The 12,981-nt window shown below is 36.9% G+C and overlaps 1 protein-coding gene across 1 annotated transcript in view; it reads left to right on the forward strand.

Moving 5' to 3' along the window:
* Positions 1 to 12,981, forward strand: part of AKAP6 (A-kinase anchoring protein 6) — a 295,063-nt gene that overhangs the window by 50,519 nt on the left and 231,563 nt on the right. The window contains 1 exon segment of the mRNA XM_042791037.1: positions 8,441 to 8,798. Within this exon segment, the coding sequence (XP_042646971.1) occupies positions 8,475 to 8,798 (324 nt within the window). The 5' untranslated portion in view covers positions 8,441 to 8,474.

The raw sequence follows: 12,981 nt of genomic DNA on the forward strand, positions 1-12,981 counted from the left end.
AATTTTATGTACTGTTTCAGGCAAGACTTCATTATATATCAGTGTTTAGGTTTCTACATAAGCATGTATGACATATTTTCTTTAGTAGAAAAGTATTCCTATCTCTCCATGGTGTCTTTCTAGGCTCAGTGTGATAGTTCCAATACTCAGTTAATTTCAGAGAAATAATTAAATATAGGGTGGTTATGGTTGGTTGTTTTTTGTTGTGATTTTTTGGTTTTGTTTTGCCATTGGTTATTTTTGTTGTTGTGTTGGTTTTTTTGTTTTGTTTTTTTTTGTTTTCCTCCCTGTTATTCTTTTTGTGCATAATTGACATTAATGGTGGCTAGAACTGTTGGATATATTTTTAGATGAACTTGGTGCTTGTGTAAAGGTGCACAGTTGGTACTTCTTGAGATGTGAACTCTTTCTCGCAAACAGAACTGTACTTTGCTTCCAGTATTAATCCACTGATTAATTGTAGGGCCATAATTCAGTACAGTTTCCACAGTTCATGAAATTCCTGGACTTGACAGTACAGGTGCAAATTGTTGTTATGATGAGTATATTGGATTTATGCCCAAAGATTTTATTTATATGGATTATCATACCTGTGGCTTTATATATATACTGAAATGAATTTAAATCAGGGACTTGGAGTTTATTGAAGCAGGTGAAGACACAGAATAAACTGAGGGCTTGAGAGAGGTGAGTTCGGGACTGCTTGCTGTTTGAAATTTTCAGTGATGCTTTCTGTAAAAGGAAGCCATTTGCAAGGTCTTTTGTTGAGTTGTTCCTGAAAGGAATAACTCAAAGGGGTCCTGCTTGGATCTTCCAGGTCCTCCTTTGGACAACTGCATGCAAAAACCATGGCAAGTAGAATGGCTGAAGCACCCTCTTAGGTATATAAGGTGGTTGGGCAAATGGCTGAGACCCTGAGAGGAATTGTGATCTACCACTTTAAAGACCTCTGGACAGAGAGCACATAGGAAGTATCACAACTGCTTTCATCGAGAAAAGGTTGGGCTTCTTTTGAAGAATGAAGAGGCCCAGGTTGTGAAAAACAGCAACATCTAAAGTTTCTGGATAGCATGGTTTTAAAGTGGTATTTTATGACCTTCATCCTATCCTCCTAAGTCACTTTTTTTTCAAGGCTGTGGGTTTCAGCTTGCTCAGATTTAATTTGAACGTAGGTGATTACATATTCCTGTTTTTCCTTCGGATTGCCTTTTTTGAACTCTTTTCCAGCTCCACTGTATTCCCTTTGTGATGAGGGGGCCAGAATTGCACATAACATGCTGGATGTGTACCATGGATTTATACAGTGATGTAATTTTTTTTTTTTCCTCTTCTGCTGTATGTCCTATTCCTTTGCTAAATGTTCCTAAAACTTGATTTTCTTTTTGGCTGCTATTGATTATTAAGCTGATGTTTTTTATAGAACTTTGATAGTTTTCCTTCCAAGACATTGTTCTTGAATAGTATTATTCCTCTTGGAGCCTATTCTAGACATGTAATTAGGACTGCTTTTTTGTTGTTGTTGTTTTGGTTTTTTTCTTAGTTTTTGTATTTGTTTTTCCTCATACACATAACCTCATATTTGCCTATAGTGAGTTTAATCTGCTATTTTAGGGCTCAATTTTTGGATGTAGTAAGATCCTCCATTTACTCAGAGTTTAAATTTGTCCCAAGTATTTCAATATCTTCTGCGGATTTTTTCACTTGATTGATAAAGGACCTGAAAAATGGTTGAACAATTTATTGAGAAGCACAGCACCTTGCAGAGGTTTCTGTGAAACTCTGCTTCTGATCTCCATTTGTCTCCATTCGTTCTCCACTCCACTGTCCATTTATTGCTACTGTTTCCAGCCTTTTATTCAATTATTTGTCCACTGAAGGATTTTCCTCCTTATCCCATGGCTATTTAGATTCCTTTAGCTTTTGGCATCAGATCTTGTCAAAAGCATTTTGTGGTCAGTTTGGAAAACTCCAGTAATGTGGCTTTTCAAAAGCAATGGAGGTTCTTTCTCTAAACAATGGTACTTTTTCAGGTGTTGCCTCATTCTCCTGCAGTTTCTACTAATTTTCCTGGTATAAACCTCAGGTGGAGAGATCTCCCAGAACATTTCTTTAAAAACTGGTATCGTAAGAAACAATGAAATTTCAAATGAAAGATCATGCACACCACAATCAGCAATTTGGCTATTTCACCCTTGGCTTCTCGCAGATTTCCTGGGTATATAATGCCTAGACCTTGTGGTCTATCAGTTTGTTTCATAGCTTCTCCTACTATGCCATCGATTTCAGACAGATTCTTTGCTAAATCCTCCAGCAGAGTTTTCATTTGCCCTGGTTTGCCACAATGATTTCTATTTTCTAGATAAACACTTGCCTTGTAAATTCTACATTTTCCTTCACCTTGTATTAGCAAGAGAAACAGCAGATACCAAAGAGCATGTTGGGTCATTTCAGTGATTTAAATCCTAATTTATAGACATAATCAGGAGCTCAAACATCCATGGTGTGATTTCTGTAGTTAATCATTGTTGGTCTGCCTTTGTTAGCATTGAAGCCTTGCGGGTAGACTCTTTAATGGCCTTTAAATCAGTAATATTAAAAATTTTAATCATGATTCACATTAATGTTCAGGCTTAATATTAACATTACTGTGCAAGGCTCTTTGGTCTGTATCCTGCAGGAGTTCAGGCATCATCATATTCCCTATCAGTTATACCTTCTAAGAGTCTACATGCATCAAATAGGAGGCCCAGCAGTGCTAAATGGATTTTTTTTTCCTTTTCTGTTAATTTTGTTCAGATTTTTAGGTATAATAGTAAGATAATTGTAAAGGAGGTATTATTGAAATGTGTTCACAGGGAATGATATGAAGAGAAAAACCTAAACTGGCTCTCTTAGAATTCAGTTCTTTGAAAGCTTTTTGAAATTGTTGTATTTCTTAAATCATGTAGGAAATCAGCAAAAGAATCAGTGCAGTAGGGGTAGTGTTAATGTGATATTAAGTTCAAGTTGCTCTGTATGTAGTTACTGACATGATGTATTTCAGTGTTTTGATGTACACAGTTTATCTTTGCGGTATATACAGTAGATTGAATTTTCCAGGAAAGATGTAATAAGCCTTATAACTTGGCAGAGAAATCCTGAGACTATTGAAGTGGAAAAGAAATGGAAATATAACTTGGCTGTGTGAGATATTAATTTTGACTGTATCTATTTAAGAAAACTCAACATCGATGAGCTCACTAAATCTGATGTTAAAATTTACATCATTAGATTTCAAAGTCAGTAAGCAGACATAATTATTTAATGATGGAGTTTGGGGTTTTTGGGCCATTTTAGAGAATGAAATGAATTGTTAACTTGACAGACAGGTGGCTATATAGTACTTATGGCTGATTTTAACAATATGTGACAGTAAGAAAAATTAGAGCTCATTAACATTCACTCGACCCAGTGTCTGCACCACTGATCAATGCTTGGACTACTGTATGGCTTAAAATACTTAATGAATCTTTGTTTGACAGGAACCAACTGCTGTTGGAGGAAAACCTGGATGATCTGATAGCTGGCAGAGTGATTACGGCCCGCACTTTATAAAGAAGGAAAATGTGAATAATTGGGGAGCAGAATGAGTGAGAGAAGTCTTTCAAGGCTTGTAGTGATTGATGAACTATATTATGGTTGACACACACATTCTATGTTTTGCATAAAAGCATTAGCATCTGATTGAGCGGAAAACCAGGGGAAAGTGAGATTGCCTATGTGATTAGTGGAAGGTAATCAGCCATCTGTTAGGTATGATGCACTTACTAAAGATGAAGATAGAAAGCATATGTGTGCACGTGCTTACACAGGATCTCTCACCTTTTATGCAACTATCCATGAATATATAGAACTGTATATAAAGAACTAACACAAGGCAAAAAAAATACTCTCAGTTTGTCTATGTTTTAATCCTGAAGGAAAGAATACAAGCTTGTAGCTATGTTGTGTAGTTCATAAATGTGCCTTTTTTGCAGCCTGAAACAGTAGCTTCAGAAGTGACGGAAACAAATAATTTGAGGTGTATTTTTTAAAAATAATGGCATTGTATCTCTCTCTCACCTATGATTGCGATGATGAAAATAAGGCTATGCCCTGAAAATATTGAGAGATGAACTTTTTATTGATCCAGGACAATTGAAAATTTATTTTCAGCTGTTCGCCTGCAAATTAAAATCATCTAGTTTATACAGCTATTCCAGGTACAGAAAGGATTTGGTTTATAAGAAAGCCTAGAGTCTGATGTAGCGTTGCTTGCCCACCTAAAACAGTCATTGATGCTACCAGGATTTTGTGATGTAGAAAACAAGACTGAGCTTAGCTTTTCATGTTTATAAGGAACTTTAGCAGTGATAGAAGTCCTGCTTAGAAGGAAATGAATCACTTCTTTACCTCTTTTCAAAAATTATTTTTACACGGTAGTGTATACAGAGCAACTCTAAAAAAAGTTTCATTTTTAATATGTGTTCTAACTCTTATTATAGTGGTTTATCATTCACTGTCTGTACATCTCACAAAGTCTGGAAAAACAAAACACTCCAGAAATATAACAAATTCTAAGGCCAGCATTTAAAATCACTCACAATATCAATCACTACAATATACAATCCCAAAGCATTGCTTGTCATTCATTTGTACATATAATTATTTAGCAAATGTTTTAATCCACTAGATGACAGTTTGGTATCTTGAATATTGTTCTTAAATATGCTTTTTCAAATTTCAAATTAAAATTGGTTTTGCTGAAATTTATCATATGTTACTGATGGTACATTGTACCAATACTGGAACTGCTGAAGAAGGACTTCCATGCCCCATCTTGCTGTTTCCACCTTCCATTTTTCAGTATAAAAGTAAAAGCCTAAATACTGGAGGGGAAGGGGTCTAGCTAGAGGGCAATAGATGCAGGTGTCTGTATGTGAATGGGGTGGAGAGCAGTGAATTTAGTCATCTTCAGTAGCTGAGATGTCTTAACAAAAATTTATGAATACAGTCTTCTACAAGGCTGCCGACCTAGTTAGAAATATGGAAGTATAACCTGCACGTGGTCAGTAATCCAAAAAGCAGAACCCACTGCTGATCGAATGTATTTTGGCAAGTGTTATAACTCCTAAATTGCTTGAAGTAGCTATGTCTGTGAGGTTTGCCGTTGCTGCTGGGCCTTGTTTGCTCTTTGGCCCTGTTTGCTGTTTAGTATCTCAACACCAGAACTTTGTAAAAGCGCCCTGTGGCAGGGCTTTTCCTCTTTTCCTTTCAGAGCCAGCGCAGGAGGGTGACGGGAGCGCGCTCTGGGCACCGGGTCCGGCCAAGCCTGGCCTGGGAGTTATGTGGCCTGGCCGCAGCTGCAGGGGAGCGGGGGGGGATAGCAGGGTGGAGCTTACTGCTTCCCCAGCGATTTTAGGAGTGCTGTGAATGCGCCGCTTCAGTGCCAGTTTTCTCAGAGAGCGCAGGAGAACCTTTCAGTTTTCCTTTCTCGCAGGGTAGTTGGATGTCGATGCCTTTTCATTCTGCCAAGAAACAATTTAATGAATCTGTGTCCTAGTGTCGGGATTCAGTCATTTCTAGCTGCAACAGTTTCTCCTTTCAAGCGTTTGTGAGCTTTTAAAAGCTTTCCCAGACCTTGCTAATTAGTATCCACAGTGTGTTTTATTACCTAGTATGATTTTTTTTTTTTTCTTTAAGAATGTGAAAAGAATGTTCTATTTTAAAGTTTCTCCGCATATTCCTACTTGAAATGTTGCAACTTGTGATCTGGCAGAAAGGAAAGGATTCAAAGGACTTGACTTTAAGAGCAACTAGGATTAAGGAGGCATTAGCTGTAAAGCTGGAGAGCCAGTATATAGACTCAAGCACATCGTAACAAAAAACAGGTCAGCAGGTTCCTAATGGTTGCTAATTGCAGACTCAGTGTATCAAAGCTGGAGCTATGCTCTGCATGCAGCATGAACTAGCTTTTGTTTGCTTCTGCAGGAGCATGTTTTAATTTCTGTTTGCTAATTGCTTTAATGTTCTTACTAGAGCTGAGTCATGTTGAAAAAATCTATTATAGAGTGCCAGGGGGTTTTTTGGTTTGATGGGTGGATTTTTTTGTTTGTTTGCTTTGTTTTTGTTTTGTTTTGTTTGTTTTATTTTGGGTTTTGTTTTGTTTTGTTTTGGTGTGTGGAAAAACTGCTAAGGAAGTACTGCTCTTCCTGTGTTTCTGTATATTTAGTGATTCAGAACCAATTATTTTGCTGGTAGGCATGTTTAATTTGTTAATGAAAAACATGCAGAAATAAGGACCACATGTGTGTCACCAAAATTTCATTTTCAGGAGTAAATAATGTAAAGAATATGCTTAAAATATTAAGACAGTTTTGGCTGCTAGCACAATTGATGTGCAGCTTATATGCTTTAAAACTGGGGAGATAATCAGCAATGTCTAAGCCAAAAATGTTTTCAAATTGAATGATTTCTCTAAGAATGCATTTTGTATGTATGGCAACAGAGTTTAAACTGAAAAATGGGCAATGAAAAGAGATGGACTTGAAAAACACCCAGTATCCTGAAATGTTAACTTAATGCAGTCTTTCTGCAGAGCTTTTTATTTGACAACATTTAATTCTGAAGTCTTTAAAATCAGACTAAGAGAGGTGGAAATTGTACGGCAGGCATTGAGAATGATTCAAATCTTTTAACATTCCCTTTCTTTGATTGCACTGATAGAAAATTCTATTCTGAAGTGCCAAATTAATATTAACTAGCTTGATATCAGTTCTAAATATTGTTTTGTTTTGGTTTGGTTTTTTTTGGGGGGGTGGTGATGGTGGTGATAGATCTGCAAAAGATAATTTACTAAGTAGTAGAATGATAAGAAATAAAATCAAATTATCATGAAATATAATTTGTTTGTCCTTCCCAGCTATAAGTAGCTTGGAGTTTGGATACTTCCTTGGTACTGTCACTGCCTTCAGGACTGGTCAATGGATGCTGAGAATCCATTTGAAATATTTAAGAATAATACTCAGTAGACACAGTGTAGATGATTTAATAGTGAGAGGCACTGTTTTTTTTGTTTGTTTTTCCTGCAGTCTTATAACTATTATGCTAAAAGCTGAAGGGCAGCCTTTATAGAAGAGCGAGTCAAAGTGTAAAAACTCAGAATGTTGCCCAAATTAATGGCTGCGTAATCGAGTTATTTGCAGTCTTAGCACTATGGAAAAGGAATAGAAGTAAAAGTTATCAAAATGTAGTTGAAGTATTTCTAACATGCACTGGTTAAAACAAATTATAAAACAGCTTTTAAAGGACCTAATCTTAATTCTCTTAATGTAGACATACTGAATATAGCTTAAGGTTGCAAAGTACTGAAGCAGCAAGTAAGTGCTGATATAAAGTTTAGGGAAGTTGTATGTCAAAGGCAGGCATGTGTCAAATTTGAGCGTCTCCAAAATTAGGTAAAAAATACAGCTCCTACTGAATGAAAGTTTTCGTAATGCTTTAGGTACTTAGGTCCAAACAAGGTTCATGCTCTTCAGTAGTTTTTTTTCTTGGGCATAGGGTTTAGGGCAGCCTTCTATATTACATACAGCTAGAGTATACGGAGAGGGGTACAAAATAAAATGTTTTACTTCTTTACTTTTTCCAGTGAACCTTTAAGTGTATATTGATGACACATCTTTTGGGGTCTAATAAAGCCACTCTTGTAAAATGATGTTTTAATTTTAGGTATGTATTTTGACATTTGGAATTCTTATCTCTAATTTTTGATAGAGTTGTTGCTTAGTACAACAGTTCTTAATATAACAAAACCAGTTTTTAAACTAACAAAACTATAAGAATTTAAACTTCAAAACTAAAATCTGCCTACAATAAATCAACCAAATGTCCTCAATAGTTGCTTCCAATTTGCCTTCAAAATTTTTGTTGTATGTGATAAATAGTTGAGTGGACTGTTAGGAAATGTGAATAAAACTTGAGATATTTTGTGTTTAGTAATAAGTTTCAGGCCAAGAAATATGTTCGAATATGTGCTAGTTTACAAATACCAGTCCTATATTAACTTGTGGAGTTCAGTAAAGTTCTGCTGGCTTTATTAATTCTCAGTTTATTCATGTTGCAGTTGTAGAAAATCAGCACATATTTTTCATTAACGAAAACTACAATTTCCAAGGTGATTCTCTACAATGAGAGAAATGTGGTATTTGTTATTTTTCTCAAACAAATGACTTGCTTGTTCAAATCAACAAAGTTAGTTTGAAAAATCTATTTATTCTTGTACATTTAGTGTATATTTTTAGGGTGAAGAGTTTATTTAGAAGTACAATACCTCTCGGATATTGCCACCTACTCCTTGTCCTGTGAACACTTTCGTTGAAAAATTTGGTCTCATAACAGCAGTCTCTTCTTTTTATCTTTGCAGCTATTTTGGAAAGAATTATGGTTTAGACTTTTTCATGTTAGCCATGGATGTAGCACTTTCTCCCATGAGAACGCAAGAACTGGATCCCATGCCATCTGATGCATCTCCCATGCTTATAAACATGACTCCTACAGTGGAACAAGATGGGGAAGAAGATGTCATGAAGGAGCTTGATTCTGGCCAGCAGTATGAAAAACCTCCTCCTCTGCATACTGGGGCTGACTGGAAGATTGTTCTCCACTTGCCAGAAATTGAGACCTGGCTTCGGATGACGTCTGAAAGAGTCAGAGACCTGACGTACTCTGTCCAGCAGGACTCGGATAGCAAGCATGTGGATGTGCATCTAGTACAGCTGAAGGTAGGATGAATTTTGTGTTTCAGATTTTTCAGTGAAGGTGGTTCACTCAGCTCTGCCACTAGTAATGTAAGCAAAAGGCCTTTTCATAACTGTTGTAACATGTCTGACAGCCTGTGCTAAAAAGTGAATAAACCCTTTTCAGGGAGATAATAGAAACCGTATCATTCTCAGATTTTTTTGCAACATTATTTACTCATCATTTAATTCAACAGTCATAACCATATTAATGAACATGTTCACACTCCAAGAGCAGGAAATACAACACTAACAGTAACCTGACTGGACATCTCAGAAGTGCCCAGAAATATTCTCATTGATTTTAGTAGGCTTCAGTACCCAAAACTCCAAAATTTGTGTCCCAATAAGCATGGCTGCTCATTTGAAAACTAAGCAAGTTTCAGAGGCAGTAGGGTAGAAATGTGGTCTAATGTCTGGCCTTTCAGTCATGTAAAGGTTATACTGAAGATTGAACTCAGGTGGGACTATGTACAAAATGGTTAAGTGTAGAATTTTTTCTCAGATCTGAGTCTTGGTAAGAAATATGAAGTGATAAGATTCAAATAGTCATATCCAACAAATCAACCTTTTATTTATTTATTCTGTTAACTAAAAGAGCAATGATCTCCTTTCCCCCAGCCCAACAACTGAACACAAGTATCTTTAAACAATTATCTCTTTCTTGATCCCAGATTTAAGTTTCGGTGTTGAATCTCTAATATATTGAGGAAATTCAAGGTGAAATTCAAGTACATAGTGTCTGGGACTGTACGCGTATGTTTGTTTGCACAGCTTGATTTGCTGCAGCAGATAAACCATGCTTTTGAAGGCAGCAAACAATCTCCAAAAATAGCAGGCAAATGTTATCTCTTCAGACCGAGCTGTCTTCAGAGTTGCATTCTGAGGCCTGTTTATGTGAACAGCCTTCCTTCATACTCAGTGTGATGGTATTTTATTTGTGTTTATTTTAGGACTGGAGCTGTAGGCTGTCTTAAAATACAACTCTGTGTACTAGTGCTAACCATAGAGCAATTGTACTGTAATCAGTCCTAACCAAATAGAGAGCTGATCTTGAGGTTCTTATGGTCCTGCCATTTTTCTGAAGAATTTGGGGTAGACATTGCCAGCTTTTGATGAAAGGACTATGTCCACAGCATGCAGTAGGTTTTTAACAAATAGGCCTAAAAGGCGTTTCTGTAGGCAGACATAACAAATCTTGCTGGACTGAGTGCCAGTATTGATCTGGAATGTGGCTGTATTAGTGCAGTGCTGAGCTGAAACTTAGAGGGCTGTGGAGCTTGTGGATGGTATTCACACACAGCCTTGGGCTGGCTCAGCATGAGCAGAACTGATCTGTGCCTGCTTATGAAATTGGACTATTCTATACATATAACTCACTTTCATACATCCACTAAAATGTTCTATTTTCAAATCGAGGTCAGTGAATGAATAGCATTCCTCATAGTTTTTCTCCTTTTTAGAGTTTATTTGTGAAGTTGCATAAGTCAATGGTAGTTCATAAAGTCCTTTCTTAACGTTTTTTTCCATGTAAGCAACTGCTGTAGCATCTAAGCATTGTTTGGGACTAGGAAGAAATGTGGTTAATGCAACCGTAAAAAAGGACAAAAGAATAACATGAAGGAATGTCAATTATCTGGCCCATGAAACTGGGGGGCTTATCATTGAGGCTGTCAAATATTCTGCGTACAGACCCTGGACTCACAGGGAAGTGCACTTTTCCTGTGTGTGTATACATGTGTGTATTTGTGTGCATGCATGATAATGACTTGTGTTTGAAGATATTTGTAAAATATTTGATATATTTTTAAATTTTTCACAAGTACCATCAAAAGAAAAAGCTTCAAAAAGATCTGTAGTAGTAGTAAAAAACATAGCAAAGTCTTAAACACATTAGGAATACAGAACTGCAACCTGCTCACCTTTAAACCTGTATACAGACAAAAAGAGGTAAGACTGTAAAGCAAATATTGTGGAAGTGCATTTATTCAGACTTTAGATATATTTTAAATTGTTTACCCTTGTATCCTCTTGTATTATATAACTTAATGAAAGTCTTCTAAGCAAAAAAACACCAAACCATAACCTCATATAGATCCTCTTTTTTTTTTTTATTTCTTCTGTGCTCTGATAATACGCCTTGAGGGGCTCCTTCCAACTGATCTGGGTCTTTCTGGAATTGTGTCCAGGCTGGACACAGGTCTCAATGTTGGAGCTTCACCATTGCTGAGTAGACAGGAAAAAGTATTTCACTTGTCTTTCAAACAATACATACCAGTTTAGTATTTTCTTTTTTTTTTTTTTTTTTACAACAGGAGATGGTTGATTGTTTTGCCAGTTGACGGGGTTAACACAAAGGACACAGACACCAAGCTAAAGAAATAGGCTTATTTTATTTTAGTTTAAAGCAGCAGAAAGAATAAGCAAGGTAATGCACCTAGTCATTACTACATAAAGCTGGCTATAGTGATTAAGAAATATGCATCGCCAATTGCCCTCCTACTTTACCATCACCCCGACCCGTGCATCAGCTGGGGAGCCCCGTCCCAGCGAAGGGTCGCAGAGCCTTTCCCGGCAGCTGGGAAGTCCCATGCAGGGCGTCCGCTCCTCGGTGAGGTCTGCGTCTGTGCTGTGAGAGGGCCCGGCTGTTATACAGTTTAACAAACAAGTCTATACAAAATGCACAGGAGATAGCTGGTAGATTGACATGCCTCACTCAGGCGTGTCCGGATCTGGCCAGGATCTGGGCACGTCTGAGAAGTTTCTGTTTTTCTTTACATTTGGGATTTATAGTTACTTCCTGTTGTTTACTTATAGTTTTCAGGGATTGTTCCCAGGGTTGCACTTCACGCTGATAAGATGCTGGTTGCTTCATGCTGCTGATAAGATGCTGGTTGCTGGTCGGGGGATTCGCTCAGAAGTCAACCTTTGGTTTGAGGCCTATTGTTTGGGCCTTTTTTGTTTCACTAATCCATGTTCAGCTTGTGACTCACTGTAACTCCCAAACTCCTTTGTTGCACTGCAGGTTTTTCACCTCTCTCTCCTCTATTTTATCTGTGAAATTTTACATGTAGGATTTTGCTTTTGTCCTTTATTGTTTTCTTTTGTTTGTTTGCTTTTGTTTTGTTTTGTTTTGTTTTGTTTTTTTTATTTTGGTCTCCCATTTCTCCAGTGTGTCTGTGTTTTTTTCAGTTCCAAATCTGTCTTCTGATGTGTTTGAAGTATCTCCTCCAAGCACGTATATTGTTGTCATCTGCAAATTTAAGAAGCCTTCTGTTTACTCCTTTGTCCAAATCTTAAAGCCAAAAATGAATGATACAGACTCAGGATACAAGTCTATAATATAATAGTTTCTGAACATAATTTTAAAACTCCAAATGTAGCAGTAAGGCAAATAATTTTTCATTTTCTCATAGTTTGTTTTCCTCAGCCAGGAGAGGTCCAATTCCCTTTTCATGCAGGTTTCTATTTGTGTTGGATGCTTAAAGTTGATTTGCTTCCTCTTGCTGTCAGTTGGCTCATGGTGATAGGGCTGGTTTGAGGATCTAGGCCATCGCATACTTTTTATGTTATTGCTTGGAAAAATTGTTCAGCAAACAAATCATCTGTTTCTCGTGAGTATTTGCTCTGTATCCCTGTTGCAGATCTGCCTGTTCTTCTGTTCTTTCTGTAATCAAAATAATTGTTTGTTTTTTTTTTTTTTTTTTTGTGGCTTGTTTCCTGGGGATTTTGGTGTTTGCTGCCAGTGTCTTTTTGTGCTACATGACTCAGGACTTTACTAGCCACCACTGATCTTTTGAAGATACTTGTTTTTCTCACTTTTGTAATGCCCTTTCTCATAACTAGCCACACAGCATGAGTGGGAGGTTTGTCTTATGTTGTCCCTTGGGAAATTTCCTGGAAAGCTTAGCTTCTCATGAGTGCTTCAGTAAGCTAGATGCATGAATCATAAGTCTTCTGGGGTCTGGAATGCCTTATAGTAGTCATTTTTCTGGTCATCACTCTTAACTCAAGCTGTGCTAAGATACATTTGCATCTCTTTAACACATTCAGTGTAGCTGTTACTAATTGCAAATATTTGTAACAGAGATGAAAAAAATTATGTTTTTACTACAAGCAAATCTAAAAGTGCTCTCTCTGTTCTTATACTGTGTTAACCTGCTTAGAT

The sequence above is a fragment of the Tyto alba genome, unplaced genomic scaffold (genome assembly GCF_018691265.1).
Source record: "Tyto alba isolate M040663 unplaced genomic scaffold, T.alba_DEE_v4.0 Super-Scaffold_18, whole genome shotgun sequence".
Classification (NCBI taxonomy): Eukaryota; Metazoa; Chordata; class Aves; order Strigiformes; family Tytonidae; genus Tyto; species Tyto alba.